This window comes from Drosophila ananassae, chromosome 3L, assembly GCF_017639315.1.
Source record: "Drosophila ananassae strain 14024-0371.13 chromosome 3L, ASM1763931v2, whole genome shotgun sequence".
Lineage (NCBI taxonomy): Eukaryota > Metazoa > Arthropoda > Insecta > Diptera > Drosophilidae > Drosophila > Drosophila ananassae.
This window is the reverse complement of record NC_057929.1, coordinates 11130980-11158621: the sequence shown is the minus strand read 5'-3', so window position 1 is coordinate 11158621 and position 27642 is coordinate 11130980. Positions and strand designations below refer to the sequence as shown.

At 47.1% G+C, this 27642-nt stretch overlaps 8 protein-coding genes and 1 long non-coding RNA gene across 19 annotated transcripts; 5 read left to right on the top strand and 4 right to left on the bottom strand.

The window, feature by feature from the left end:
• The first annotated feature begins 58 nt into the window (after positions 1-58).
• On the top strand, positions 59-3151 carry LOC6494484 (transport and Golgi organization protein 11). 3 transcript variants are annotated; one of them, XM_014907325.3, is made up of 3 exons: positions 59-194; positions 389-988; positions 2270-3151. In XM_014907325.3, the coding sequence occupies exons 2-3, from the start codon at positions 440-442 to the stop codon at positions 2552-2554; spliced, it is 834 nt and encodes a 277-aa protein (XP_014762811.1). In that variant the 5' UTR covers positions 59-194; positions 389-439; the 3' UTR covers positions 2555-3151. The 3 variants fall into 3 exon arrangements, with proteins under 3 accessions (XP_014762811.1, XP_044571370.1, XP_032305929.1); XM_044715435.1 differs by having other exon boundaries at positions 65-194; positions 392-988; XM_032450038.2 differs by lacking the exons at positions 59-194; positions 389-988 and adding an exon at positions 2162-2213.
• Positions 1115-2199, bottom strand: LOC6496108 (MIT domain-containing protein 1). The gene has a single exon (XM_001960207.4). It carries the CDS (start codon positions 2065-2067, stop codon positions 1231-1233), a length of 837 nt encoding a protein of 278 aa, XP_001960243.1. The 5' UTR covers positions 2068-2199; the 3' UTR covers positions 1115-1230.
• Positions 3152-3291: 140 nt separating the features above from the next.
• Positions 3292-6080, bottom strand: LOC6496107 (high mobility group protein D). Of its 3 annotated transcripts, none has more exons than XM_001960205.4 (3): positions 6000-6080; positions 4165-4344; positions 3292-4090 (listed from the first exon to the last, which is right to left on the bottom strand). In XM_001960205.4, exons 2-3 carry the CDS (start codon positions 4312-4314, stop codon positions 3905-3907), a joined length of 336 nt encoding a protein of 111 aa, XP_001960241.1. In that variant the 5' UTR covers positions 4315-4344; positions 6000-6080; the 3' UTR covers positions 3292-3904. The 3 variants fall into 3 exon arrangements, with proteins under 3 accessions (XP_001960241.1, XP_032305930.1, XP_044571371.1); XM_032450039.2 differs by lacking the exon at positions 6000-6080 and adding an exon at positions 5469-5644; XM_044715436.1 differs by lacking the exon at positions 6000-6080 and adding an exon at positions 5352-5480.
• A 139-nt stretch (positions 6081-6219) lies between these two features.
• On the top strand, positions 6220-9570 carry LOC6494485. 2 transcript variants are annotated; one of them, XM_044715433.1, is made up of 3 exons: positions 6220-6486; positions 6564-7275; positions 7329-9570. In XM_044715433.1, the coding sequence occupies exon 3, from the start codon at positions 8028-8030 to the stop codon at positions 8649-8651; it is 624 nt and encodes a 207-aa protein (XP_044571368.1). In that variant the 5' UTR covers positions 6220-6486; positions 6564-7275; positions 7329-8027; the 3' UTR covers positions 8652-9570. The 2 variants fall into 2 exon arrangements, with proteins under 2 accessions (XP_044571368.1, XP_001960240.2); XM_001960204.4 differs by lacking the exons at positions 6220-6486; positions 6564-7275 and having other exon boundaries at positions 7873-8543; positions 8655-9569.
• A 1010-nt stretch (positions 9571-10580) lies between these two features.
• Positions 10581-12394, top strand: LOC123257232. The gene is made up of 3 exons (XR_006507240.1): positions 10581-10848; positions 11018-11442; positions 11494-12394. It is a non-coding gene; the product is annotated as an uncharacterized LOC123257232 (long non-coding RNA).
• A 1555-nt stretch (positions 12395-13949) lies between these two features.
• On the top strand, positions 13950-21620 carry LOC6494486 (high mobility group protein Z). 6 transcript variants are annotated; one of them, XM_014907326.3, is made up of 3 exons: positions 13950-14500; positions 20470-20684; positions 20755-21620. In XM_014907326.3, the coding sequence occupies exons 2-3, from the start codon at positions 20532-20534 to the stop codon at positions 20935-20937; spliced, it is 336 nt and encodes a 111-aa protein (XP_014762812.1). In that variant the 5' UTR covers positions 13950-14500; positions 20470-20531; the 3' UTR covers positions 20938-21620. The 6 variants fall into 6 exon arrangements, with proteins under 6 accessions (XP_014762812.1, XP_014762815.1, XP_032306432.1 ...); XM_014907329.3 differs by having other exon boundaries at positions 14198-14500; positions 20467-20684; XM_032450541.2 differs by lacking the exon at positions 13950-14500 and adding an exon at positions 16137-16373.
• A 306-nt stretch (positions 21621-21926) lies between these two features.
• On the top strand, positions 21927-26407 carry LOC6494487 (cyclic nucleotide-gated channel rod photoreceptor subunit alpha). Its single transcript, XM_001960202.4, has 6 exons — positions 21927-22025; positions 22403-22499; positions 23022-24605; positions 24733-24882; positions 24945-25374; positions 25429-26407. Exons 2-6 carry the CDS (start codon positions 22473-22475, stop codon positions 26319-26321), a joined length of 3084 nt encoding a protein of 1027 aa, XP_001960238.1. The 5' UTR covers positions 21927-22025; positions 22403-22472; the 3' UTR covers positions 26322-26407.
• LOC6496106 (phosphopantothenoylcysteine decarboxylase) lies at positions 26331-27124 on the bottom strand. Its single transcript, XM_001960201.4, has 3 exons — positions 26950-27124; positions 26751-26890; positions 26331-26678 (listed from the first exon to the last, which is right to left on the bottom strand). Exons 1-3 carry the CDS (start codon positions 27122-27124, stop codon positions 26418-26420), a joined length of 576 nt encoding a protein of 191 aa, XP_001960237.2. The 3' UTR covers positions 26331-26417.
• Positions 26981-27420, bottom strand: LOC6496105 (cytochrome c oxidase assembly protein COX19). Its single transcript, XM_001960200.4, has one exon. The coding sequence runs from the start codon at positions 27418-27420 to the stop codon at positions 27139-27141; it is 282 nt and encodes a 93-aa protein (XP_001960236.1). The 3' UTR covers positions 26981-27138.
• Positions 27421-27642: the final 222 nt, after the last annotated feature.

Below are 27642 nucleotides of genomic sequence, written 5' to 3'. Positions count from 1 at the left end.
ATCGATAGTCTTAGGGGTGGGCGAGGGAAATTTAATGGGATATTTTTTAACATAAATAATCGGCCGCAACAGCGTTGCCAGAGCCAAACGTTACAACTTCCATCTCCAACAGGCCCCCACACATAACAAAAGGCAGGAAAAATTGTAAATTAAGACGAAATTCCCGAACATTTTCCTGTCAGACGAGACAGCATGTAAGTAGAATCTATTCCTCGGCAAAGGCGAGCTTAGAAACAACAACTACAGAAACTACTGACGAAAAAGCGACCCGAAAATGTTGCGCATCAAAATTTCTGGTTACTAACTTTGTTATGAAAACGTCTCTCTCGCCGCCGCCTCCTTGAACCGAACCGAATAAAACCACCCACCGAAATTGGGGCAACAAAAGAAGCGCACAGCAGCTGCTGCGGAACAATATCCAGAAGTTGTGGAATCTACAATGGCCACCCCCCAGTCGCCGACGCCCATGTTCAATGGCCTGGACGAGGATCTGTACAGCGAGGCGAAGTTCGCCCACGAAATCAATGACAAGATGCGCGTCCCGAAGCGCATCAAAGCCACCGGGGAGTACTCGGACGAGGACCTCCTCCTCTCCAACCAGAACGGGCTCATCAGCTCGTGGAACTACCATGACAAGATAGACATGAACGTGCCGGACAGGATCGTCGTGCTGGGCCACAATCAGCACCTGGAGACGCGCTCGGCGCCCCGGGAAATCCAGCTGGAGAACTCGATTCTGCCCAAGAACCCCTCCATGGGGTTGGTGCGCGTCCAGACCCCACCGCGTGTCATCACCCTCACCGACCATCACTTCCCTTCGGCCTCCGAAGAGAACTCGCCCATTCACGCCAACGGGCGGCATCACTACCTGGACGAGGAGGAGGATGACGAGGCCGGCCACCCGGCCACGCAGTACGTTAGAGCCAATGGAGCCGCTCGCATGGGCTTCCACGCCAACGACAACCACTCGGTGGAGTCGGACTCGCAGGTGAGACTCAGGCCCCAGACTCAGATCTTGTAGTTGCTCTGAAAGCCTAGTTATCGAGGCAGTGACGAAATCCGCACGTCAGCAATGGTAATAGCAAGCGATCAGGTTCCCTGCCAGTCACTTCTCTTAAAGATTAACAAACTGCTGCTTTATTGATTTTCTCCACCACTTGCCAGTGGCCTTATCGCCGACTGACCCAATTTTCAATAGCCATGTGAAACTACCCGCTCCCTCGGGCTCCTCTAATCACTCGAGTATGCTCGGCCCTCGGCCCTGTCGCTGCTGCGATCCTCCTTGGCGTCTTGTGACTCGCTGTCACCTGTGTCCTTCGGTCGCTTGGCGAAGGCCCGGCACTTCCAGATGTCCACTTCCGTGGCGAGGCACTTGCGGAAATCAAAGTCGCAGAGTCCCAGGCTATACGAGCTCTCCACGGGCTCGAAATAGTGCAGGCCCCTTCCGATTTTGATCACCACGCCCGAACTGAGGACGATCTTGCGGTCGTGCAGGCTGTCGTCCATCTGGAAGTTCATCTGGATGTTGCCGCTGCCCAAGTCGCTCTTCATCTGCTGCAGGATGTGCAGCTGGTTCTTCGGGGACCCTGGATCCGGCCGGGTGGTGAGCCGAATGTACTTCAGATAGCGACAGTTCTTCACCAGAACCTCGAAGAAGTGGAGCAGGTTGCGAAAGTGGTGGGATTCGGTGAGATGCGGCTCGTTCAGATGGGCCTCCCTGACACTGTCGTCCAAGTAGGGGCCAAACAGCCGCTGGTAGCTCCGGCCCCTCGCACCCCGCTCGATGCTGATGTGGTCGAGCATCCGGCTGGAGTGCAAGTGGCCCTTCACCTGTTCCCGCAGCTGTTTGGCCCGCGCCTCGTACATCTTCAGGTACTTGCCGCACAACTGCCGCCGGGTCGGCTCCTCCTCGGCCATCTGGGTCAGCCGGAAGATGCTCTCCTCGTACAGCAGGATGGCCTCCATGATGTGGCCCGTCTGCTCGCATTTGAGGGCGTTGATGATGGGCTCCAGTTTGGGCAGCTCGCCGTCGTCCATGTCGGCGTAGGGTTTGCTGGTAGTTGTCATTAATGTGTCCGGACCAAAAAAAAATGCGGAAATTTCGATTATTGGGAGTTTTGGGTTTTTGTTTCGTTTTGTTAGCCAGGAAATGAAATGACACTGAAGTCAGAGGTGCTCCTCCCTCCCCAGTTGTATATTTTTTATTCCAAATGGTATAATATTTTCTTTGCTTTTTCAACTTTAACTGACAAATTCGTAACTCTTCTAGCTGACCACGGGCAGTGCCAGCAAGCGCTCGCAGCTGAATCTCCAGCAGCAGCAGTACAACAATCTGGACGCCTCCATACTGTCCCAGCGCGAGGGCACACCCATGGGCGAGCTGACGCCCCACGAGGAGATCCTGTATCTGCGCCGGCAGCTGGCCAAACTCAACCGCCGGGTGCTCAACATTGAGATCAACAATGAGCAGCGGACGCAGCGCGAGAAGATCGTCTACTGCCTGGGACTGGCCTACTTCGTGCTAAAGACAATATTCTGGCTGAATCGCAACTAGATGAGGTAGCCAGTGGAGATCTTGTAAATGGTGCCACCAACTCACCATCCACCATCCAGAACCCACTCATCCCACACCCAATATTGGACACCCTTTCCGGAACAGCTTCTTTAGTTTCACGACTTCTTGTTTCTTTTGTGGAAAAAAGGCTCTGAGAGAGACTTTGTTTTTTGTTTGCCATAACTATGTAGTTTAAGCTCTCGGTAATAAATAAGCACAACACCTTTCTGTTTGTACACCGTGAATAACCAAAAACAAGGCCCGCAACTTAATTTGTAAGATGAACGATCTGGAACCTAAATTTAAGCTTTAATCTCAGCAGCCCACACAACTCCCGAGATATTGTTTGAAAGGGTTGTGTTTTGTGTTTTAGATCTGTTTTTAGAACAACTTGATAATCCCAAAGTGAAAACGAGAACTCTAATGGTATTTGTATGCGATAATCCCATACGATAAATAGTTAAATATGATACATGTAGACCTAACCCACATATAAGCGTAATTGCAGCGATTTTTGCATTAACAGAAGCTGAGGAAATCCCTTAGACCTTATTGAATTCGTAATATTAAAAATAAATTGTTTAAAGTACCAAAGTATTTCTTTATTTATTAGATGGTGTTACCATGAAGGTAAGAGCTCCTCCTTCCTATCCTTGAGATAGAAGCCAACAATAGGTCCTAATTATCCTTAGACCTCGTTTCTGTTCCCCACCACTTTAAATTCAAAGACCAACCAATGTTTTTGTATCATTTTTTATTTTTTAATGGAATTATTTTATCGTTTACTTTACAACTTTATATGCAAGATAAATTTCTTTCTCATCAACGCAGCCATTTGCCGCAGAATCGAACAAAAAAACACCTCAACGTGCTTCCTTCTCCTCTTCTCTTCTCTTTTCTCATTTCTCCTGCTCGTTCTTCTCCTCTTCCTTGTCGGTTGTCCTTTTCTTTGTATATAGGTATTATAAAAGAAACGACTACTATAAACTTAAATTCATATGTATAAATACAATTTTGCTTATTTTCGTGGTTGGTTTTATGTTTGTTTTTGTTCTCTCCCCTGCAACGTAACGTAGTTCCGGCCCCAACAGGTGATCTCCTCTGGATCTGGCCTGGATCTCTTGGTGGGAGTGCTCCCGAGACAATTGCCATCGACTGGTGGTGTTGGGTCTTCACTATATTCTAATCAGATTGTTTACAATTGGGGGGTTTTTCATGTTGGATGTTTTTTGTATTTTTTTTTTGTGGGGGATTGAGTGTGTGTGTGTGTGTGTGTGTGAGTGTGAGTGGGCGACTTGGGGATGATGGATGGGAGGGAGGTAATGGTAATGGTGCAATGGCCACCACCCTTTACTCGCTCTCATCGTCATCGTCCTCGTCGGACTCGTCCTTCTTGCTCTTCTTCGACGCCTTTTTCGCGGGTTTCGCGCGCTTCTTGCCGCCGCCGTTGGCAGCACTGCTGCCACCATTGGCCTCGAACTCCTTGACGGCGCGATCGTAGTCGTCCTTGGCCTTGGCAGCCTTGGCCTCCCACTCCTGCAAATCAATTGAAGAAATTATGTGATTAGTGGACTTGTCTTTGGGGATTCTTGGGTCGCTGTAGTACTCACCGACTTGTCCTTCATTGCCCGCCATAATTCACCTCCCTTCTTGGCCACCTCGGTAACCTTGATGCCGGGGTTTTCCCTCTTGATGGAGTCACGGGCACTGTTGAGCCACAGCATGTAGGCGGAGAGTGGGCGTTTTGGTTTGTCGGCCATTTTAGTTTGTGTTTTTGTAAAAAGTTCGAGCTGCAAAGAGAGATAATGTTAGTTAAGTGGTCTATTATGTTAATATTATTTTCTGGCATTGGTTTCAAGTTCCGCAGATGACCCTACATCTTGCTATCGACCCGGATTCTTTGGCTCCCTTATTTTCTTCTCCCCTAAGGTCTAGAGTTGCCAGATATCTTGTGTTTTTGTGGCCCATCTCCACCTGGGGCTGTACTTCCCAACAATACTAATTTCCCCAAGAAACTCCTCACTAATCACCCCATTATGACCAAAATCTGCTGATTTTTTTGGGAATGGAACAGCTACTAATCTCGTGGCAACTGTCTTTGAGGTTGAAAGGCTATTTATTCTTTAAAAACATGAAATCCTGACCACTTTGACGTCCCAAATACACAAAATCTTCTTAAGTACAGTACATTTCATACATTTTTTTTCTTGGCAGCGAGCGCGCCATGTTCCTGTACGCCGGCGGTTCGCTGCCGCTGCCGATTCCGCCGCCACCACCACCGCCGACGCCGGCAGAGGCAAATTTAAAGCAATGGCGACGAGCCAAAAGAGACGGCTATACTGCGAGCCGCTCTGTCGCAGCGCTGCCCTGAAAAAATGCGCGCGCGCGCGTTGGGCCGCTCTTGAACGCGCGCCACTTAATAATTAATACAAAATTAATTGAATTGCTAGGTCGGTTATCAGTCTAAGAAAATTGCAACAATTTCCCGACTTTTCTCGGCTGAATTTTCAGCACCAGCCAAAGCAGCTCAGCCGGCCCCAGCGAGTGCAGAGAGCAGCGAAATGGCAGCACTTTTTCTGTATGCCTTGTATGCTGCCGTGACTGCGGTGTTGCTTGGTACAGACTGCGACCGCTTGCAAAGGCCACGAAAACTCCAAATCCCCGGGAACGCAGTCTCCAAAGCACATTTATCTCTCTTAAACTTGTTAAACACAGTTTAAATGCTTATAAAAATGGATATAAGCCTCTTTTGTTAATATTTTTCCAAGACAAGAGTACTTTGCGCCACGCCTCTTACTCCTTCTGTTTGATTTTTGCAGAAAAATCATTCTTCTTGTTGGCTGAACTGTTTACACTTTGATTCTGTACTATTTTTCACTGGATTCTGTTTGAACTTCTTGAGGAGCTAACCAACCTTTATCGCTTGTCTCTAAAAAATAACTAAACAATGTGGCGTCGATTGCCAAACACGGAGACGCGCCGCTGCCGCTGCCCGCAGCACGCCGGCGTCACAGCCGACGTCGACGGCGGCAGAGGTGCAGAAAAATGCGGCAGATGTTCGGCAGAACCGGCGAATCGAAAGAGAAATCGCTAAATGCCGAGTAAAAACAAATGCAGGAAAATAATCTATTTTATGGGGAAAAGGCGCGCGTCGGCTGGCGTCCAATAAACAAATTTGTTGTGAAAATTTGGTAAATTGTGCAGAAAAAAACAAATAAAGGCGGCGGCCATTTTGTTTTCCGTCAGCGTCGCTTTGAGACGCGCTTCTTCGCACCCCGCCTCGCCTTTTCGCGAAGAAGTTTTCTTTTTTACGCAAAAATTAGCACTGTATCTGAGAGTCTCGGGTCTATTTTCACTTATCGCCGCACTTCACTTCCTGATGTAATGATTTTAATTTAACTTTCCACCAATGCCAGTCAATGGAGCACTTCTGGAGACAACCAACCTTCTCGTGTGAATTTGAAATTGAAATTAAAACTAATATTGGTGTTCGTTTTATATTCGGACGAGACGGCAGAAAACGCCGGCAGAGCTGCGCTGCCGAGTAGGCAGAAAACGCCGGCAGCGCTGCCGCTGAGAGAGAGCGCGCGCTCTCTTCGCTGCTCCGAGTGGGAAGAGGGAGGGCGATAAATGGAATGTAAAAACAAATAAAAACGCTTGGATGGAATTGCGATCAAACTAACTAAACTTATTTTAGAAATTAATATTTAAAAATTAAGCATCTTTAACTAAGTAGTTTTTATTAGCCAGTGAGTCATGGCACAAACAAGAGCATGAGGAAACCGGAAAACTCTTCTCGCTCGCACTGGTACACACTGCAGGGCGAGCGAGGGTCGCTTTTAAAAAATGGCGCCAAAATTTCACATGCAAGGAAATTGGACATGCGAAGGAAATTTCTGTTCAAAAACTATAATAATAATATAGGGTAAATGGTATGTTACTTTGAACCCATATTTAACATACATTATTTATTTAAAAAAAACTAATTTCTTTCTATGACTCATCTTAGTTTAAAGTTTCATCAAAAACTGAAGAGCTTGGACTAGATATTAAAATTAGTAATAAGTAGTACTACCTTGTAATGTGATTCATCAGATTATTGATGTGATATCCCTCGTTCTGATTACTTCCATAGTACATCTCAAAACAGAGTTCGAAAACCACACAGACAAGCATATTCCCAGGGGCGTAGTTGAAAATATTACAAAAAGGGGTTACTAGTTAGGGGTTATTTAAATCTAGAAAACATTTCAGCAATGTTTTTGAAACTAAGAAAGATTTCAAAAAGGTGGTTTTTGAGTGATTAAAATTAAACTAATCCAAGTTTCTAATTAGTAAGTTTTATTGTTTTATATAGTAAGTAATATAGTTTGTAATAGTATCATAGTAAAGATTAAAAAACCGCCAGATAAGAATCTAACTGTAATAGAGCCTTTATCTACATATGTAACCGTTACATTTCGGCCAGATTTAAGGGCAGATGCTACTAAGCATTTTCCCACCATAAAATCGTAAATAACCGAAAATGCGAACAAAGGATGTTAGGGCAAAATGCATCCTACAATTGCCGCTGCGTTTTTTTTTCCTTAGCGGAGGCTCTAAGGACAACGATGTCACGCGCTGTTGCAAGTTCACAAAGGACGACCTACACAGAGAGAAAACTCGTTGAGATGTCGTCCTTCTATGATCCCTAAACTACCACCCTTTGTCCTCATCTCTCAGTAGGTACAGTAGTTTTCAAAAGAATTCTTCAATTAATGTTCTTCGTTTTCAGTGTATCTGGTGAAACGGGAGACTCTCAGAGGGAAGGATATACAGGCAGATGATGGAAACGCAGTACCTGAAGGAAGGACATTGAAAGAAACGCATTTTGTTGCATCCAGATTGCAGAAGGGATCTTCGGAAAAATTCTATAAGTAGGGTAGAGTTTGAAATCTGGATGAAATATGCATTTTTCCATTTATCATTCCCTCGATCAGTCCCAATATTCATTAGCTTTGTGGAACTATTTTTTATTGCAGTTTCGCTGCACCAGTGACGTCACAGTTTGTTTATAGTGAACTCTCTCTCCAGTGGACCTGCGCAGCATCTTGGCGGTCTCTCTCGTAGCCCCAAAAGCAGCGTCCCAGCGAAAAAAGCACGATTTCAGCAAATTTTCATGCTTTTTGCTTATTCTCTGGGTATTTTGTTCGGCAATATTTATGAAAAGTAGTGCTGGAACTTCAAATAAACAGAATTCTTCTGGAGTTAGACTTTAAGAATGAATGTATTTTTGGTTTCAAGTTCGGGTCCATCTTTTTACCTATTTTTTTTTATAATTTTTCTTTATTTTATTTAGAATAAAATTTAGATTCTTTGCTAGATTATAAGTGGGCAATTAAAATTTGAGTATTTTTCGCCTGCGACTCACATTCGATGAGGAAGGATTGATAAAAGCATCGTGAAAGCAGACTGAGGTGGACCCGAGTTCCAAATGGCTGCGAGCAAGCAAAGCAAAGCAAAGCACAAAAGTAAAAAGCAGAGACCATGTGGGGAACCCGTCAGTTCGCGAGGAGCACTGGCCCATAGTGGTTATAGCTGGGCTATATCAGATTTTTTCGTTTTGTGCTTTTTTGAAGATAGCACCAGTAGAGGTGTATTTGAGGACAGGATGTCCAACACAGTTAAGGCCACGGTGCCATTTCGGTTCACGGATGAGCGTACCCTGCTCTTCGTTATCCTCTACGGAAGGGAACCATGTCTCTGGAACAAGAAACAGTACTTGCAGCGAGCTCGGAACGCCGCCTATCGTCGCTTGCAGACGGGGATCAATTCCGTTACTGAGCCCCACGAAGCCCACCTCACCGTGCAGGGCGTGAAGATGAAGATTAAGAACCTGCGAAGCGCCTATCATCAGGAGCTCAAGAAGATCAGATTGAATCCCGAGTACCAGCCGAAGACCCCATGGTTCGGCCCACTCCACGAGTTCCTCGGCGAATTCATTGATACGGTAATTGTGCTTTCTAACATAAATCTCCTATCTACTTCGAAGGTGACTCTCCGCGATAGTCTCTTAACCCGAACTAATCTGAGGCGCTTTTCTATCGCTATCACTTGACAGAACGAACTGTCTTCCCCCAAGACACCTCCGCTGAAGCGTCTGCAGATCCGCCTGACTAGGATAAAACCCGTAAAGAATCAGCCGGAGGTCAAGATGGAACCAGAGGAGGTGGCGTGTCCGGAGGCGCGATCGGAAGCCCCAACCACGTTCACTGTTCTGCCCATGCCCTTGGCCATCAGCATGGACATCCCACCCACTCCTCCTGACTCGATCTCAAAGATTCTGGAAGCTAACTGGGCTCCACCTCCGGTTCCTATCGAAGAGCCGGATCCTGTTCCAGCTGGAAGTTCCGCCTCCGAAAAGGGCGAGGTGCTGGGAAGTACGCAGGGGTCAGTGACTGAAGCCGGAACTGGAGTGGGAATGCGCGGCGAGGACGAGTTCACCTACTTTGGCTTGAATGTGGCTGCCCAGCTCCGCAACATGCCACTGGCCAGTACCCTGGTCATGCAGTCGAAGATCCAGTACATGCTCGCGGTGGAGAGACGAAAGATTTCGGGCCATTCCACGGACGTGAACATTTTTAAATAGGGATCCCTGTGATCTCTATGGGTAAGCCAAGATCTTATCCTTAGTGATAGCAGTCGGTGTCATGGACTAACAGATATTGAATATTTTGTTTTCTAAAAAATCTTTGCCATCAGTTGGAGAATGTGATCTTTTGAGTTCCATAGGATCTAATCGCGTATAACTATTATATAATCATTCATTATAAGATTAAAAGGAAGAGTCTTTACTGTCTTTATCGAAGAGTAACAGAAGCTGATGTTCTGAACTTCCAATACTTATATATCTGTTGTAAAAAACCATTATTTTTCTAAAAAATGTTTTTCCATTTATACATTTTTCTTTAAGAAATTAAAATTTAAATACTTTAATTATAAATACAAATAATAAAATAAACTAAAAAGCATAAATGCACTGTACTATCTAGCGGGTGTCGACTGTGCTTTCGGAAGAGAAGCAGAACCTAACAACCGAACGGCAAGTGGGAGAAAGCCAGAGCTTTGAGAATCGTACTGTACTCGTAGGAAATGAGTGAAGAGAGAGCAGAGAGTGCCGGCGTAAAGCTATAGATATCACTCGGATTGGGGATATATCTTTTTTGATTTTCAGCTGCCAAGACCCACTCTGTGCATGAGTGTGTGTACCTTTGAAATTCACAACTAGGGAGAAAACTGAGACACTGAAACCGGACGACAACGCATGGTTCTTTCTCGTCAATCTTTTATTTTTTACTATCGCTTATCATTTTGTCAGATAATGCCAACACATGAATACCCTACCGTTAAATTGATGGTCAGTGCTAACAGAGAGATCCCTTCGCAGAGGGTGTCCTTCTTTCGAGTGCTGGGCCCACCCAAACAGGACACACTTCACTTTCGCGGCTTAAATTGGGTCACAAAGGAGTTGGTGGGTCCTGGGGGTCCCTGATGCTGTTGCTGCTACAGTGGATTCCAGGAAAGGCTGAGGATACTGAACTTGGCCGTGGTCGCCGATGGGGGGCCATTCGGTAGCTGTTTTTGTTTCTCCTTAGCAGCCGGGGAGCTCCCTCGCACACACTTTCGGAAACCAACAAGAACGCATCGTCGGCCCATCCGTATTGTTTTGTTGCCCCACCCCGGCCCCCACATTCGCTGCATCAGCACAGCGCCAAAATCAGCTGTTTGACGGAAACGAACGACGCGAACGCCAAAATCGAGTGAGCAGCCGAAAGAGCAACAATTCCAACCAAATTATGGGCAAAGCGACACACTGCTCACCTTAGATTTGGCTCAGGTGGGCTTGCTTCTTCCACCTGTTAGTCAAATCGTTTGGGTAGAGCTTCAGGAGAACATGAAATAAGGAAAATTAAGAATACCGTTAGCTAAACAGACCCCAAAAAAGAAAAGACTATCATTTCTTAAAATTTCTTAAAATTAACTTCAAATATCTTCAAAGTTATAAGATAACGTTTAAAGGAGCTTTTAAACTTGCATTGCAATTTACAACACTGGCAATTGCCATCCGATCGCTTGAAAGGAGGTGTTGGCAACTCTGCCAATTGACGCGCAAAATTCCATGGGAAATCAGATAAAAAAAAGTGCATAATCCTAATCTCTTCTAATTGGGTGTAATTTGCTGCGAATGTGGCGCCAATCAGCTATTTTTATCCGGATCATAACGACAAAAACGAAGTAAATTACTTGGCCATATGGTAAGCATACATATTTGTTATGAAGTCGCCTGGAGACGACGCAGCTTTGAGGGGACGCCGACAACAAGTACCCCGTGTTCCGACACATCCAGGAACCCAGCTTGCATCCTGCTGTGAGTACTTCAGTCTCCTGATTGTCTGACTGTGTGTGTTTGCAACATTTACTTAGGAAGCAGCCTCATACAGTTGTTCGGGCTTCCATGAAAGGCACAAAATACTCGCAGTCTCGACCCTCCTCAAAATAATATGTGAGTCTCGTCGCAGGCAAAATGCTGCCGCCCAGCAAGGCGGCCTGTGGTCCAAGTCCAGGCAACAGGAATCAAATCAAAATCAACCTAAGCTGGGTAAGCTGGGTCGGGGATGGGTGAGGCAGGCACTAACATCAAGGATCTCATAGAGAAATGCTCAAAACACACACTGAAAGGACTGCTGTGCGCTCTTAGCCCATTACCAGGATGAAAAGTTGCCAAGAAGAGAAACAGGACGGAGAATGCACTTCATAGGGTAGTAACTTATACGCAGATTATTAAGAATTCTGCCGACTTAATATTAAATAATCTCTTTTCGAGGAAGAGATACTTATGGTAGCTTCAAGTAAGGACGATTTCTAGTATACGCATTATAATTATAAATATTATTTCGTAGGAACTCTTCCGGGTCTCATGCACCCCGTAGAGCATTGGGTCTTCGATCGAAGTTTCTCGCCCGAGCCTGGCACACTCGAGTACATACGCATGCAGCAGGCTCGTTATATCCACATCCTGTCAAATGTGCGCCTCATGCGTCCCCAATTCGATGAAGCGTTGCTCGCCTGCTCGGCTCGTTAGCTGGTTCGTTTTTGCATACTCCGGCCGAGCGACGAACTGGGCCCCCTCCGCCCATCCTGGACGCTTCATCCACTCTTGGCCGACAATTGCCACCACCGAAAGCCGCCGCCAGTAGCGTCGGCCCGACCGCCGACTGCAGCCCGCCCAGGTCTCTCACCTCCCAGGAACGGCAACAGCAGCAGCAGCAAAAGAAGCAGCATAAACGGCAGCAGCAGAGTCGCACAGTCAGCCCGAAAGCAACGCCGAGCCATAGCCATAACATCCCATCCTTCCCCCGCCATCCCCCGGCGAAACTATGGCTGTGGAAGGCGCTCGGTGTGTTACACAGACACGGCTGAAATGAGACGACAAACAACCATAATAATCGACCGACCCACTGGCACGGTGGGACCAAAAGGCCCGGTGCCGGCACACGGTTAGCGAAAAATATGTCTCGAATGCGACTGTTTCTGAATCTTGAAATATTGAGAATTAATCCTGGTTTTTGTAACATCAACCCCTTGCTTTGTAGGAACCCTTGCTATGCCTTGGGGTAAAGGTCAATGATCTGTAAAATATCCTTGTCCCATCAAAGGATACAGTTTGTAAAGTCCATACAGAAATTATATGAAATTTAATAGGGAAGTAGATTGATTAATTATCTTATGAGGAGATATTTTGTATTCCTGATTCCGTACCATTATGGAGTTATGGAACTGCATCCGAAGTAGTTTAGGAAACAACTATTAATCATAAATTAAATGGTACAGAGAAAATACTAAGATAATTAAATAGCCATATCATATTCCCTATATTTGAGAATTTAGCTTTGAGTTGCTCCAGGAATCTGGCTAATCCGTTGAGCGGTTAAACATTATTGTCCCATTGCCTTCTGTGTTCACCCTACAGTCGGATAAATCGGGCACGTCGATTTCATGGCTTGGGTTGCGAGCACTGTGTTTGCTTCGCATGCGAGCAATTTCAGATACAGATACAGATACAGTCGCACATCGGCGTATGTAGAACGCCAGCAGTGTCGACACGTACAACCGCCGCCGTCTGTTCGAATCCGCCTCCCGGCGGCGCTCCGCTCTCTCTGGCACTCCGCATCGCCTTCATACGCTCCATACACTCGTTCGGTTCGTATTTTCGCTGCTGTAGCTGTACTGCGGTCTTCAGCTCTACGGCTCATGGCTCTATAGAACGAGATACAGGCGAACGAACCGACTGCGAGTCGAAAAACAGGCGAGCCTGGTCGACTCGCGGCATCCTCTATTTGGTGCTCCTACCTTTGGGTGGCTGTTTGTCAGTTTTATGATTAGATAAGGTATTTGTAACACCAGATCTGATGTCATCTATTTTTCCGTCTTGAGTATGATCCATTCCGCGAGTCAATTCTTCCGGATATTCAAATCTTTTTAATCACAAGTCTTATTTTTTTCTATTCGAAAACGGTTGCTAGAAGCCTTATGAATAAATAAACTTCTTAGCCATTCTAAAAAACAAATTTTATAGTTTTCTAGTTAGAAAAAATGTCAAAAAAGCTTCTTTTGTTTTTCAAGTATTTTGTTTTTGAATATAATATTATATAATTTATCACCATAACTAAAAACTTATCACATTGAATGGTTAGAATATATTCTATTGAATGTCAAACACCCATTTTACCTTTAAGTTTTAAGCAATTTTGAAAAGCCAGAATTTATTCATGGGATTCAATAATTTAAACCTCAACTTTAGACAGAAAATGTCAGATATCTCATACCTAATTAACCAATTGAAAAAAATTTAAATCACAGATTATGGCTAATGGTGTTCTCAAACAATCCTCATACCAGGTATATCCCATCCCAGTTGAAAATTTGGGAAAAACTATGGATCGCATTCCCAGGAACAGAGAAGTATAATGATGATATTTTGAAAATAACCCAAAAATGTATTATTTCTAATGATGGTATCCCCTTATTTTAGATGGCATTTTGTGGAACAGGATTTTCTGGAGACTTCCTCATACCAGGTACACCCCATGTGAGTGGTAATTTCTTCCAAAATTTTACAAAAAAGTTCGAGGAGATGGAAAGGCAAACCCGTCCAATGTGTACCGAACAGAAGGCAAGGCAAACCCAGGCGGCCATGTTCAATGCTCTGACTCTGCGCTCTTGCTGTTGATACCCCAGCTCCGGCACACCGTCCTGCTCCCCTTCGCATCCGTCCATCTGCCACTGCCACTGCCGCCACCAGTGTGTTCATATAACCGAACGAACGAACGAATTCAGATACAGCTACAGCTACGTTGAGCTGTTGGCTGGCTGGCTGCTTTCCTACCCATACAACTGGCGGGCCCGACCAGCAACCAGCCAGGCCAGATACACACGGACGGATGTATCTGTGAGTCGTTGCTCGCACATAGCACACGCACACATGGCCACCTTTTGCGAACGAACGCACACACAGATACGAGCTCAGAGTGCCTGAGTTTGCGTCGTACTCGTGCTGCCTGTACGGCTGTATGGCTGTATGGCTGTATGCCTGCCTCTATGGCCGTATGGCTGGCATTCACTCTGTGTATTTGATATTCCAAAGGCAAAAGCTGTACTACGGCCGACTCTGTTCGACTGCTGCTCGACTTGAGTTTTAGTGGAAGAAAATTTATAAAGTGAAAATACACAGGCACAGCCAGCAGGCAGTAGGCAGCCAGTAGAAGGCATCGCACCAGTACTGAAACCATCTGAACCAAACTGAACTGAAACGGCGAACGGCGAACGGCGAACGCCAGTGCGAGATACATTGAGGAGCATAGATTTTTGGCTGCAATTAAACGCAAATTACGCGACATTTTCATACGGGTGAGTGTCAAGTGCTCCACTACGATTGATCCGTCATTGTTTCGCCTCAATTATCTGGCCAAAAGTCATCGCCAGCGTGGCCATTTATTATATAAATTTTGCGAAAAACTTAAAACCAACGACCCAATTTCAGTTCGGTGGTTCGGTATTCTGGCGTGGGTTATAATTCCTATACTACTTGGGGCCATCATCATGTAGAGCTTGCTTGGTTAGGTGGCTCTCGTACTGGCCGTGGCCGTAGCCGTAGCTGTAGCCACACCGTAGTCGTCGTCGACGTCGTGTATTGGATTGAAATTTTGAATGGAGGGCGCGCGCGAAATATTGACGGTTATTTTTTGAAATTTATAGCGTACGAGTGGGACATATTTGTGTGTGCTCGCTCGATGATTACTCAATCGATTGATATGTAAATGTCAAATCAATATTCTAGGTTAAACGCATTTTCATTTTCCATTTTTCCATTAGGACTCATTTTTCAAAAATGAAGTTAATCTTGTTTTGAAAACTGTAGTTTCCAGAAGTCAAAATAATGTTGGGCATAGGCTGAAATTTGGAAGAGTGCTTCTTACATATTTTTATATTTTTTTTGCGGATAGGCGGTAGGCGGGACAGGTGGGCGGGCGGCGGCGGCAGCGTTTCAGTTTCGGTTTCGGTTTATATGTGACGACGTTTTCATATAATGAGAGGGGCATGTTAGGCGGGGGGTGGTTGGTTGGGGAGGGGATATAGGGTCCGAGGGGAGGGTGCCCGAGGGGCAGCGGCTTCGCCGTCAAATACTACTGGCATTTCGTTCGCACAGAGCTCACGCTCTGCTCCATGCTTTTTATTTGGGCGAACAGCGTACAGTCGCGGCAAAAATAGCCAGTACATGCGCTCTTGGAGAAATTCCAAGGGGTTTGGGTTGTCGTAAACAAACGAGAGATCCAATTCAAGACTTGTTTATAAGTGCCTGTTTTTGTATATTTTTTTTTAAAGAAAAAATATTGCTCATTAATTACCCCTCAGCAGAAATAGTGACCAGTATCCACTGGGAGCATTATTATTTGATTTCATTTGTTTCAATGACAATTTTCAATATTCCACGCCTGTACTGTGCATGCGCTCTTTGGAAGGCATACCTCTCAACGGTCTCAATTTGCTGGGAGGCAACTGTGAGGCCACGCAGCTACAAATGATTTCCCACCAGCCTGGGAGACAGTCATCAGCAGCAGCAGCAGCGGCAGCTGTATTACCCGATTTGCCACGACTGTGTATCTACACCACCCTACCCGCAGTCCGCCGGCGTATCTGCTGGCCTCTGTGTTGGTTGGCTGGCTCACTGGCTCACTGGCTGGTTCGACTCTCAGATACAGATACTTTGCTGCCTGTACTACTGCGCTGGCTCTGTGCTATGCTGTGCTGTGTGTTATTTGATGGTCTCGCTGTTCACTGTTCGCTGTTCGTTCGTCGACCGCCTCTGCCAGTACGGGCTCTCCGCCTGTACGCCACTTCGCCCTCTGCCCTCGGCCACCGGCAGTGCCCCTGCTCCTCCGCTCCGATTCTGTTTCGGTTCGTTTTGGTTTGGTTTCTGTGTGTAGCTGGCGTAGCTGTAGCTGCTGCCGTCGCTGCTTTGCTCGCCTGCCTTGCTTTGCCTGGCTGGCCTGGTACAGCTGCTTCAGTTGAATTTCAGTTCAGTTCGCCTTCCTATAGACGCTTGCCCGTAGTACGTTTTGTTCGGTTGCTCGGTGTTCAGTGCGATTTGCAGGCGGCAGCAGTAGTAGAAGCCAGTATCCAGTACCCAAGTATCCCAGTATATCTGAGAGCTGTGTAGCTCTTGCCTGGCCAGAAGAAGTCAAGTAAACACACAGAGACAGAGGCAGCGACCAAAGGCAAAGTGCGTACGTAGATATGGCAATACGAGTATTTTTCATACGATTTTTGCACTCTGCTGGCCAAGCGCATTTACACTCGTCGGCAAATTGGATGGCTGATGGCCATTGTATCTTTGTATCTTTCTATAACTCTGTTCAAATGGAAATCATGTGCCCTGGGAAATTGCTTTGCTTGTGTATTTAGTTAATTAGGGCTGAGAGATTCTGTTCAAAGGGCTAATTTAAAGGGATTTTAAGAGCGACCCCATGACTTGGTTAGGTTCGAGTGGATTCTTAATATATACTTAGGAGTATATATTTTTAAATCGAATACTAGTAATTTTATAGAACCTATAACTATTTAGGCTAAAAGTTAAATAAATATGTACCTTATTTTAAGTGCAAATTAGTGATGAAATAGACATTTTTTTTGAGATTAATCTGAGAGAGATACTTTTCGATCAAATATCTTCCTGACTAGTGTACTTGGGGGCTCTTCCGCCGCCGACCGGGAAACATTCCTCGGTGCAAGTCACTTTCAGTCGCACCTGCTCGGTGGGGCTTTTGATTTCTGATCGGCTTTGGGTCTCACCTTCGGTAAAGGGCCACCCGCTGTCCACCCACCTGTCGCCATCTGAGGCTTCCCTTGGTTCTCGGTGGCTCCCAGTCTTGGCGCTTTTTGAGTGGTTGTTGCCGGCTTAGACCGATGGGCTAATTTTGGTCAGGTTTGTTTTCTTTTTATTTACGAAATTTTAGGACTTGATCGTTTTAGGTTGAAAGGATCTTGAGGCATCAGATATTGATGCCGTGATTGCACCCTTCGATAGATGGCAGGCATTCCGATGCCGATCCAAGTTTATAATTATTTTGTTATCCATGCCGTGCGCGCGATTTGTTTTTATTTTTCTAGCGCTTTGCGTGCTGCACTCTCGAGTGCAAACTAAAAATGGCGCCAAAAGTTTTGTCATTCGGGGCCCCCCACTCTCACCCACACACCCACATGGAGCTCATAGGAGAGCGAGCGAGAGCGTGCTAGAGCGACAAAGCTTATTTTTTAGCGTGCATTTACAGTTATAAAGCTCTTTTCGCGCCATTTTCGCGCCGTTTCCCAATCAAATCAGAACTACGGCCGTAATCTCCGGCCCAGATAGCCGGTCAGGGCCCCAAAAGTCACCCGAAACAATTCGGTTATTTAAGATATCCCCCCCAAAGTCACCGGCGATCTCGTGCCTGCCGCCTGCTGAGAGATCTCTGAGAGAGCTCTGATACTGTTGGTTTTAATATTATCGATTCCATTCCCATTCCCACAGGGAATATAAAATGTTACTTATGTATGTACATGGCAGAAAGTCAATACTATAATTTATATGTTTTTGGTTTCCAACTGCGACCCAGCTTTTGAGTGATAATTAAATTTTAAGAAAACAATGCCTCAAAAATATTCCACAAAACTCATGCTCTAAATAATACAGAACCCACTAAAAACTTCCCTTGAGAGTCATTTCCATTGAGCGGTCGGCTCAACACCCAGGAAGAGCTAACCATCTAGCGTGCCTTCCTTTGTGGCAAAATAATGACAACCTACCCTTTGATTTTTGCCACGACTGTACCGTACACTGCACAAAAAGAGGTATACAGAATAACGGTCGTTTAACGAGAGCATTATCAGCATTATGTATCCCCTCGTTAAAAGTCACCACTGTGCGTTCCACGCTCTCCAGCCAGAACACATAATACGGACACGGGCAGCACATCCAGTGCGCAAATCCCTGGGAAAGTATCTACCCTAAAATGCTGGCTCTGCGCACAAGCTTCGTTCGGTTGCCGTTGCCGTTGCCGCTGCCGCTTCTGTTGCAATATTTGGTGGTTGGGTGGCTCGGTGGTTGCTTTACGCTAGTGGCTCGCTGGGTGGTTGGGCGGTTAGGTGGTGTCGGGACTCCGGAGTCCGGACGGGGCATTAAAAACACACGCCATAAACACACACATATTCTCGCCCCCGATAAGCGTTGTCAGTTGTCTCTCAGTTGACGTCAACGCCGCAGTCTCAGTCGCTGCTACCGCTGCAGTCTCAGTCTCAGTCGCTGCTGCTGCTGCTGCCTCTGCTTCAGTCGACTGCGACTGCGACGGGTAACGTCTGCTTTTCAATTTTAGATCGACAAAATTACAGTGGTTTTTGTTGCTACTGTCCTGAAAGGCTTTGTATTTTGCCTCTCCTTATTTTGTATTCCGTTTAATGTCCTTTATGTGTGTCCTTTTTGTGTTTGGGTCCAGGGTCCTGTCGTGTTCTGTCTGTTTGCCGTTAGTCTGGCCGCTTATTATGTGTCCAGCGGTTTCGCGGTGGTAACACGTTGCGTATGCGTAATGTTCTCACTGTTCCCACTGCCCACGCTGCGTATGCGTAATATTTTATAAATGATTTGTGGCTTTTCGCAAAAGGAAATGGGCTGTTGGTTGAAAATGATGTCTATTTGTAGTAGTGGGAGTATGTAGCATTGCATTATCCTGAACTTCAGGACCTGAAGAGACAAAAATCCTACCCTCTTTTTTTGGGGAAAATATAGTTTTCCAATGTGTGGTAAGCTCTCCAACTTCAGTAACAACTTAACTGCAGCCATGCAGCCCACTTAGGCCACTTTGCGAATGTTTTTACCTTGTTAGCTGTTAGCTGCACTGGCAGAGCACAAAAACGAAGCTCGCAGCGCACAACAACGGATACAGATACATCCAGTGGCCGCATACAGATACACATACACAGGAGGAGCAGGAGCAGGATGGACGGGAAATGGTTTTCGCTTTCGATTTTCTGGGCTTGCCCCCTTTTCCTGTACCTACACTAGAAGAGGTGGTATCCTGGTTGCATCACGTGTTGCCGCAATGTGCGAAACTGTCTATTCTGTGCCCCCGAACTGGGTGGGGGGTGGTGGTGGTGTGTATCTTGTGGGTGTGTGCGTGGCCGCGTTGAACTAGCAACAATTTTGCCGCCGTTTTCCTGTTGCTCCTGGACACAGCCATGTCGCAGGATGCGCACACACAAGCCCAGATACATACATACGTGCGTTGTGTTTGTATTTGTATTTGTATCCGTGGCCCGGGGGCAATTGAGGATGTTGTGCAATGTGCGGAGGCGGTTGCCTGATTGATGCGGCACTGCCGGACAGCCTGCCTCCTTGCCACCAGCCTCCCCCTCCTCTCCCTCTCTCTCCGGCCATCTTCTGCAGTGCTGATTTATTTCGTTTGGTGGCAGCCTCCGGCTTCCTTTGCCACCTCACGTCGCCACGTCGCCTTCCCAGAGCGATTTCGAGTCGTTTGTTAACCCAATTCACGTTGTTATGCTTCCCGCTCCTTGGCCCCGTGCTGCCCCCGTGGATGTGCCTGTCGATGTCTCGTGCATTTTGCGCTGAATTCTGGATTTGGGTCAAGTGCATGGCTTATGGCAGTTGTTTTGGGTGGCAGATTGTCGCCATCGTTTGCATGCCGTTGTTCCAGCTGACTTGTGCCTCTGACGGAAGAGGACTCGTCTTGGGGGGGGTCACTGGCGCCTGCCACGAAGTCTACTCCTTTTATCTGCTCCAGGGCAGAGAAAGTGCACTGACCTCTGCCGAATGTACTCCGAAATAAGAGTACATGGGCCAGGTACATAAGAGACTGTATCTCTCCAACCACAATTAATTCGGAATATTGCTGCCATAAATAGCAATTATATACGGGCCTATATACAGAGCCGTCAGGATTATGTATAAAAGTATTCGATTTCGATGGCTGGGCATGTGTGTGGGAGGGATTGTGGGTGGGTGGGTGTCACTGCCGAGTGCTATTTTACAGACAGGCATATTTAATTAATGCCTGTTTGTATACGAACCGAAAATGCAATTATTGAATAAGCCACACACGCGGAGGCAGGACCTATGTGACGAGTGTTCTGTGGGGCAAGAAATATTTCGCGGTGCTCATCAAAAATGTATGAATGGAATTTATAGATTTGAATTTTTCATCAGGGAATAGGCAGTCGATACAACTTTGATTTTAGCTTCAAGTTTACTGCTCCGATTTAATTGTTGATCCAACCTGTCGATAAGGCCTACTAATCATTTCACTTTCAATTCTCTTCCCTGACAGCAGCTTGAAAGCAAAGCCACCTCGTTTTCATTGAAAGAGCAGACAAGCCAGAAGCAGAAACAAACATGAGTGGAGAGCGCCCGAAGCGTCCTTTGTCAGCCTACATGCTGTGGCTCAACGAGAACCGCGAACAGATCAAGAAGGATAACCCCGGCAGCAAGGTGACAGACATCGCCAAGCGCGGCGGTGAGCTCTGGCGCGGACTGAAAGACAAATCCGTAAGTCACCGGGACACAACCTGGCAATCCCTCCACACAAACAAACGTACTAATTCCTTTGGTTTTTCAGGAGTGGGAACAGAAGGCCATCAAGATGAAGGAGGACTACAACAAGGCGGTGAAGGAGTACGAGGCCAACGGCGGCACCGATTCGGGGGCGCCCAAGAAGCGAAAGAAGCAGGCCGCCAAGCCCGCCAAGAAGGCCAAGAAGAAAGAGTCCTCCGAGGAGGAGGAGGAGGACGAGAGCGAGTAGAGAGTCGGAGGTGGCCAGTTAATAGCTGCCTCCGAGCGGGCAACGTTTTCTGCATAAGTTTTAAAATACATTTTATTAATGTAATTTTTTAAGTGACATAGAAAAAAAACAAAAAAGAAAACCCCAAAAAATGAAAACCAACAAAACTTAAGTAAAAAAATCTCAAAAAATGCAAAAAAAAAATGAATTAAGACCTTAAATCTTTAATATGCACTAACTCCATAAACACACATGCCAACATGCCCCAGACACCGACACAGCATAAACCATAAAACTAAGTTAAAGAAGTGAAGCCACACAGACACATAATTTCCAGTCGGACAACTTTAGCAACTGTTCTATATATATTCTAGGTTTGTACGTACGTATACATGTATCCATATGTATGACACTCTTCTTGAATCACACGCCAAAACAGACCCCACAAACAGGCCCCCACTTTAGCCACTTTCTTCGATTGCATCAAGTTATTTGAATTTTGAGTCCTTCGATTCGAAAGCAAGAGTTATATATATACATATATATACATTTTAAACTATATACATAAATATATATTTGAGTATATATTGTGTAATTTAAAAATGAAAACAAAACAAAACCCATATTACAAATATGTAATTGTGAATGTAGAGCTGAATGGAATATTTAAAAAAATATAAAAAATTGTGAAAACATTTAAAGGATATTGGCTTTTTGAATTTATTCTGGGAGGGTGTTCTAGGATTGGCTAGGATGAGCTTTTCCCTAAACTTTGGTATGGGTTTAGGATTAGCTTTTCGTAATTTTTTAGCTTTTATGTGAGATATATTTTTATCTATCTATTATTTTTATGGCTTATTAATATTAAATTTAATGTGATATGCTTTTGATTTATATATTTTATTCCAAAAGCCTTAGTATCCCTTTTCAAAGACCCTAGTACCACTGTCCCTCAAGAGCGCCTGCGTTACTTTTGTTTAGACTAACCAGAGGCAGTCTAACTTTGTTGTTCAGTTTATCTTCTTCTGCATTGGCGACTGGTGACATTCTCTCGCGGATCGAGGACCTTTTCCCCCAAAAAGCAGCCCCTTTCCCTGCCAAGGGGTCACGTAAGTAACCCAGAATGGAAGACACAGAGAAGTCTATAAAGATTCGTAGGATAAAGTGGAGAATAAACTCCTAAAACCTGCCAAAGGTCCGATTTAATTCAACCACCTGTGGCTCTTCGTTATCTGCGGAAAGCAAAGCCAGTCTGTGGGAAAACAAATCGGCCAACACTCGATGTTGCAACATCTGGAAAAATCAATAATGCGTAGAGCATATGGACGGCACGCAGGAGAGTAGATAGCTGCGTCTATAAGGTCAAGTGCATGCATACTGCCTCGCGTGTACTCCTCGCAAATTAATCATACGCCGTGTGCAACACGCACCCAACTAAACCCGTTTAGTTCCCGCCTCTCATTCCTCCCTGCCCGCTTAATTACAGGCTAACGACCCTGAACCCTTCGGCCGGAGCTCCAGGTGACAGTGAACTTGGCGGCAGGTTGCTCACCAGCATGTCCAGCATGGCGCGCTTTCGCAAGGTAATTGTTAATAGTTTTTCTATTTATATTTTTATTTTATATGGAAGTGATGAGTTTGTAGTTCTTTAGAATTAATAGGTGAGTCCTGTGATTAGTTCCTAACTTGATAAACTTATTATATTAAAAGGAAATGGTCCAAACAATCAATAGAACATGTTTTAGTTTAAATTGTTTGGCTGTTGTCCTTGAATTTTGGAAACTAGAGTTCAGGAGGTTAATCGGTTCTAGAAACCCTTAAAAATAAACAAACTGTGGGCACGCGCTGGGGTTAACCGTCTGTAGATGGCCACAGTAGATACTACGATAGGTTCCCCTGCCTAGATGAGCTATTGGCGTAGTCCGGCGCTACTGATGGATGTGCGGGCGTCTGGGGGCCATTACCATGCGAGGCACACGCGCTGCCCCACTGTTTTTGTTGTTTTTATTGCAGTTGCGTGCTGGTTCGCCTTGCTTTTTTTTATTTATTTATTTTTGTGGCGACCCTCGAGTGACGGAACGTGCGGCTCATTCATTCATTTGCAGGTGAACCGTCCGAGCGAGGAGCTCGATCCCACGGCGAGTGCATCGCTGCTGAAGTCATCCCCCAATATACTTGAGAACTTTGCCTACGAGGAGTTCCTGCCGCCGAACCACATGCCCCTCCAGAGGATGGCCACCACGCCCAGTTCCGCCTCGGCCCAGTCGAAGCCGGCGCCCAAGTTCTGTGACACCCTGGAGCGACATGCCTTCATGAAGTACGTGATCAACCCTCAGCCCAAGAGCGTGCGCCGCTACTCCAGTCCGGGCGAAAAGGAGGCCCAGGTGCGACGCAGCCTGGAGGAGATCACCAAGGATGTGAAGGAGATCGAACAGTTCCTGAACGCCACCGAGGAGCTGCTGCAAAAGGAGAAGCAGCAGGAGGAGCAGCAGGAGCGGGCCTTGAGCGCCAACAAGGAGAATAAGTCGCCCAGTCCAGTTCGTCCAATCACCTACAAGATCAATGCCTACAAGGCTCCTCCCCGCCGGCATCGTCCTGGCAGTCCCAGGTTCTACCAGTCGAGGCTCTACTTCCGAAACGGTAGAATCGGCTGTGTGGAGTCCTCGGAGAACCAGAACAATGTGGGTGCCACCCATGCCCTGGTCAAGCACATCCTCCGGCATGAGAAGCCACTAGTCAGCCCGGATAGTGTGAGGAGGGTGCTCCAGCCGGAGACCATCGAGATGACTCCTCTCCCAGGAGCCGTACCGGAGATTGTGCCGGATCCCATAGCCGTTCAGCGGGCCGAGGAGCTGGCAGCCGCCACAGGCCAGGTGGTCTTGGAGGACGAGGAAGAGGAGGAGGCAGTGGAGGAGACAGTGCAGCCGGTTATCGACGAGGACGAGCAGGATGTCCAAATATGCTACAACGAGTCCCCTGAGCTCCAGAACGAAGATCGAAATGTGCGCGCCCAGAGGACTCCGTCGATAAATGAGAGCGAAATCGTGGCGGTGGAAGCTGATCGGGAAATTCTCGAGGGCATGGAGGGAGAGCACCGCAAGCCCAGCAGTGCCGGTAGCTTGGACTCCCAGGGTCAGCAGTTCCTGCGCGACCAGGTGCGCCACCTGGTCCGCCGCTTCACAGCCCGGGCTAACAAGGTCAAGTCCCGGATTGAGCTGCCACCCACTCCCTCGTCCAGCAGCACAGCCAGCTCGCCAACTCCGCCACCCACCAAGAGCCTGCATCCTTCGCCGGAGCACAAGGTGCGTCTGGTGCCGGCGGGTCAGTCCCCGCATCGCGGCCGACTCTTTGTGGCGGACACTCCGCGATCCAATGTCTGGCTCAGCTTGTGCGGCGCCAACAACGACGAGAGGACCCTGGATCCGCAGGGAAAGATCTACATCTCGTGGCTGTGTGTGGTGTCCCTATCGTTCCTCTACAATGCCTGGGTTATTCCGCTACGCGCCTCCTTCCCCTTCCAGACCGAGGCGAACACCAACATCTGGCTGGCCTGCGATTTCTGTGCCGATATCATTTATCTCTTGGACGTGGTGTTCTTCAAGCACCGGGTCATGTATCTCTTCGAGGGATTCTGGGTGAAGAACAAGAATCTGACCAGGAAGAACTACATGAGAAAGCTTCAGTTCAAGGTGAGTACGGATTGGAATCTCTACGTTCTAGGCATTCTTAAAAAGGAACCAACAGCTATTGAAAAATAACAGTCTTTTTAGCTCCAAAACGGGTTTATTAATTCTTAACTTCTATACCTCTCCGTAGCTGGATTTGTTGGCGCTCCTCCCGCTGGAACTGTTCTATCTGAAACTGGGAACCAACGCGGTGTGGCTCCGTTTTCCACGTTTCTTCAAGATCCAAAGCTTCTGGGAAGTGTTCCGTCTCCTGGATCGTGTTATATCTTCGCCACATTTCGTAGGTTTAATGCTATAACTCTCATAAGGACTACTCTAACTCCATTATCCCTTAACCTCCAGGTGCGAGTGGCCAAAACCCTGACCTACATGCTGTACATGATCCACATCACAGCCGCCCTCTACTATGCCTACAGTGACTACCAGGGACTGGGCAAGAACCGCTGGGTCTTCAGTGGCAAGGGACATCCTTATGTTCGGTGCTTCGCCTTCGCCACCAAAACGGCCACCTCCATAGGGAAGAATCCGAAGCCGGAGCGACTGGGAGAGTACGTCTTCATGACTGTGGCCTGGCTGATGGGGGTTTTTGTCTTCGCCTTGCTGATCGGACAGATCCGGGACATCATCTCCACGGCCACGCGAAATAAGCATGAGTACCGCCAGCTGGAGGACGAGACCTTGGAGTACATGAGACGCCTCAATCTCTCCCAGGAGGTGCAGTCCAGGGTGAAGATGTGGTTTCAGTTTACCTGGGAGCAGCAGAGAACTTTGGGTGAGTAAAACCCCCAAGTATTTTAGGCCCTATTCATATTTTCTTCTCTTTCAGATGAATCGAACATCCTGGATGCTTTACCCATAAACCTAAAAACCGACATCGCCATCTCCGTGCACATCCAAACCCTCTCCAAGGTCCAACTCTTTGCTGATTGCGAGGAGGCTTTGCTCCGGGATCTGGTCCTGAAACTGAGAGCCGTCACCTTCCTTCCCGGAGACTTTGTTTGCCGGAAAGGAGAGGTGGGACGAGAGATGTACATCGTGAAGCTGGGCCAAGTGCAGGTAATGGGTGGCCCCGGCAGCGACGTGGTTCTAGCCACTCTCACCGAAGGCTCTGTTTTCGGGGAAATCAGTCTGCTGGGCATTAATGGAGCCGATCGCCGGACCGCGGATGTACGTTCCAAGGGCTACTCCAACCTGTTCGTACTGTCCAAGTCCGACTTGAACGAGGTCATCGCCTACTATCCCAACGCCCAGGCCATTCTGAAGAAGAGGGCGCGTCAGCTCATGAGAAAGAATGCGGCTAGGGAGCGGGAGGAGGAACGAGAGCGCGCACGCAGTGCCCTTCAGGCGGATGTGGTGATTGGGAATCCCAAGACCCCGGAGACCCCACCGAAGTTGCTACAGACGGTCATTCAGGCGCTTCCCTATGAATCACCCGCCGTGGTGCTCATTACCCGTGGTTCCAAGCGTTTGCGGCGCAAGCGTCAGTCCCTTCAGATGGAGACCATTGTGGAGCCCAAGATGGAAGTCAGTGGCGTCGCTGAGTCGACCCAGGAGCAACGGAATTTGAAGCCTGGACGATGTTCGCCCGACTTACTCTCCTCCATCCAACAGGAGCTGAAGTCCAAGCACAAGTTCATCAACCTCACGGACTCCGAGAAGGCTTTGATCAGCCAGTCGGCCAACAATTCGCTGGAGGACATGCAGGTGGTGGATCTCTAAGATTATATAGCCAATTCAAACGCATTTTTATCTAAGTGTTGTAACAAAAAGTATTCTGCGATATATAAACTCTGTGTGCGTAACAATTTCGACTAACTAATTCTGTAACTGAAAGCCAGCCAACACCGCCTGTACAATCGTCGGCACCTCCGCCATAGCCCCGTTGCCTGTGTCTCCACACATCAGAGTCTTGGAGATGCAGGGAATCTCCTTGTAGCCCCAGCTGACTATCTTGTCGATCTGCTCCCTGGTGATTGGGTGGTCGTACATGCGGGTGTTCATGGCGGGAGCGAAGAGAAGAGGCTTCTGCAGATCCCAAGCGCGCACCACGCACGTCACCAGATTGTCGCAAATCCCCTGCAGCCATAAAACGTAAGAGATAAAGTAGTGTTTGGATCCTAAGTATTTCACAATGAACGTGGAACTTACGGTGGCTATTTTGGAGAGGGAGTTGGCACTGAGCGGGGCAATCACCAGCAGGTCGGCCCACTTTCCGAGGTCAATGTGCAGCACTGGATCGCCCCGCTTTTTCCAGGTGATCCACTCGTCGCGATTGTGGTAGATGGGTACTGTGGGGAAGATTATACATTATTAAGGAGCCATGCAAGGACACCCGGTTCGCACCCACCATGCTCGGGTATTTGCTCCAGTTCAAAAAAGTGCTTGGCCGACTCAGTGATGAGGACTTTTACGTGGATTTTAAAGGGCAGGCTTTCGTCGGAGAGCTCCTTGATTAATTGGGACATTTTGATGGTGGCCACACTGCCCGTGGCCGCCAGGATCACATTACGTTCTGGTTTCATGATTATTTGTATGACTAATTGCTACTGTCTTGTTTCTCTTCCTTTGCCGGCTTGCTGTCGCTGTGAAAACCCAACTTGGACCACTCGGTTCTTTCCATAAGATTGTTGTCCATGCGACAGGCGAGGTAGTTCTGGGCGTCCTCGCGGCACTGGCTCGTATCCTGGGCGTTCCTTCGCAAGCAACTGGCGTAGAGCAGGAACTGCTTCTTGCAGAGACCTTCGTGATCCAGGGGGAAGGAACCCTTCTCGGGCGGCGTGGGCACGAACTTCTTCTGGTTGTAGATCTGTGAAGTCATTTGGCAGATGGGTCTATTCTCGTCTTATCTTAAATCATTGATAAAATGCGGCTTCTAAATTACGAAATAAGAGTTGAGTAAACATCCAAAAAACAGATAAAAATTGGAAATTTCCCCCGCCAGGGGCGCCACTACATAGCTTCCTGGTCCCACTGAAATAAAAAATACTGTAAATAATTTAAGAGTTTTTAACATCAATTTCTTTAATTTTAGGCCGTTTAT

Coding starts and splice junctions, on each gene's coding strand:
- LOC6494484 (XM_014907325.3), top strand. CDS start 440: ATGGCCACCCCCCAGTCGCCGACGCCCATGTTCAATGGCCTGGACGAG. Junction 989..2,269: donor CGGTGGAGTCGGACTCGCAG/GTGAGACTCAGG, acceptor TAACTCTTCTAG/CTGACCACGGGCAGTGCCAG.
- LOC6496108 (XM_001960207.4), bottom strand. CDS start 2,067: ATGACAACTACCAGCAAACCCTACGCCGACATGGACGACGGCGAGCTG.
- LOC6496107 (XM_001960205.4), bottom strand. CDS start 4,314: ATGGCCGACAAACCAAAACGCCCACTCTCCGCCTACATGCTGTGGCTC. Junction 4,091..4,164: donor GGGCAATGAAGGACAAGTCG/GTGAGTACTACA, acceptor ATTGATTTGCAG/GAGTGGGAGGCCAAGGCTGC.
- LOC6494485 (XM_001960204.4), top strand. CDS start 8,028: ATGGCTGCGAGCAAGCAAAGCAAAGCAAAGCACAAAAGTAAAAAGCAG. Junction 8,544..8,654: donor TCGGCGAATTCATTGATACG/GTAATTGTGCTT, acceptor ATCACTTGACAG/AACGAACTGTCTTCCCCCAA.
- LOC6494486 (XM_014907326.3), top strand. CDS start 20,532: ATGAGTGGAGAGCGCCCGAAGCGTCCTTTGTCAGCCTACATGCTGTGG. Junction 20,685..20,754: donor GCGGACTGAAAGACAAATCC/GTAAGTCACCGG, acceptor TTGGTTTTTCAG/GAGTGGGAACAGAAGGCCAT.
- LOC6494487 (XM_001960202.4), top strand. CDS start 22,473: ATGTCCAGCATGGCGCGCTTTCGCAAG. Junction 24,606..24,732: donor TGAGAAAGCTTCAGTTCAAG/GTGAGTACGGAT, acceptor ACCTCTCCGTAG/CTGGATTTGTTGGCGCTCCT. Junction 24,883..24,944: donor TTATATCTTCGCCACATTTC/GTAGGTTTAATG, acceptor CTTAACCTCCAG/GTGCGAGTGGCCAAAACCCT.
- LOC6496106 (XM_001960201.4), bottom strand. CDS start 27,124: ATGAAACCAGAACGTAATGTGATCCTGGCGGCCACGGGCAGTGTGGCC. Junction 26,891..26,949: donor GGAGCAAATACCCGAGCATG/GTGGGTGCGAAC, acceptor TCTTCCCCACAG/TACCCATCTACCACAATCGC. Junction 26,679..26,750: donor CCCTCTCCAAAATAGCCACC/GTAAGTTCCACG, acceptor TTATGGCTGCAG/GGGATTTGCGACAATCTGGT.
- LOC6496105 (XM_001960200.4), bottom strand. CDS start 27,420: ATGACTTCACAGATCTACAACCAGAAGAAGTTCGTGCCCACGCCGCCC.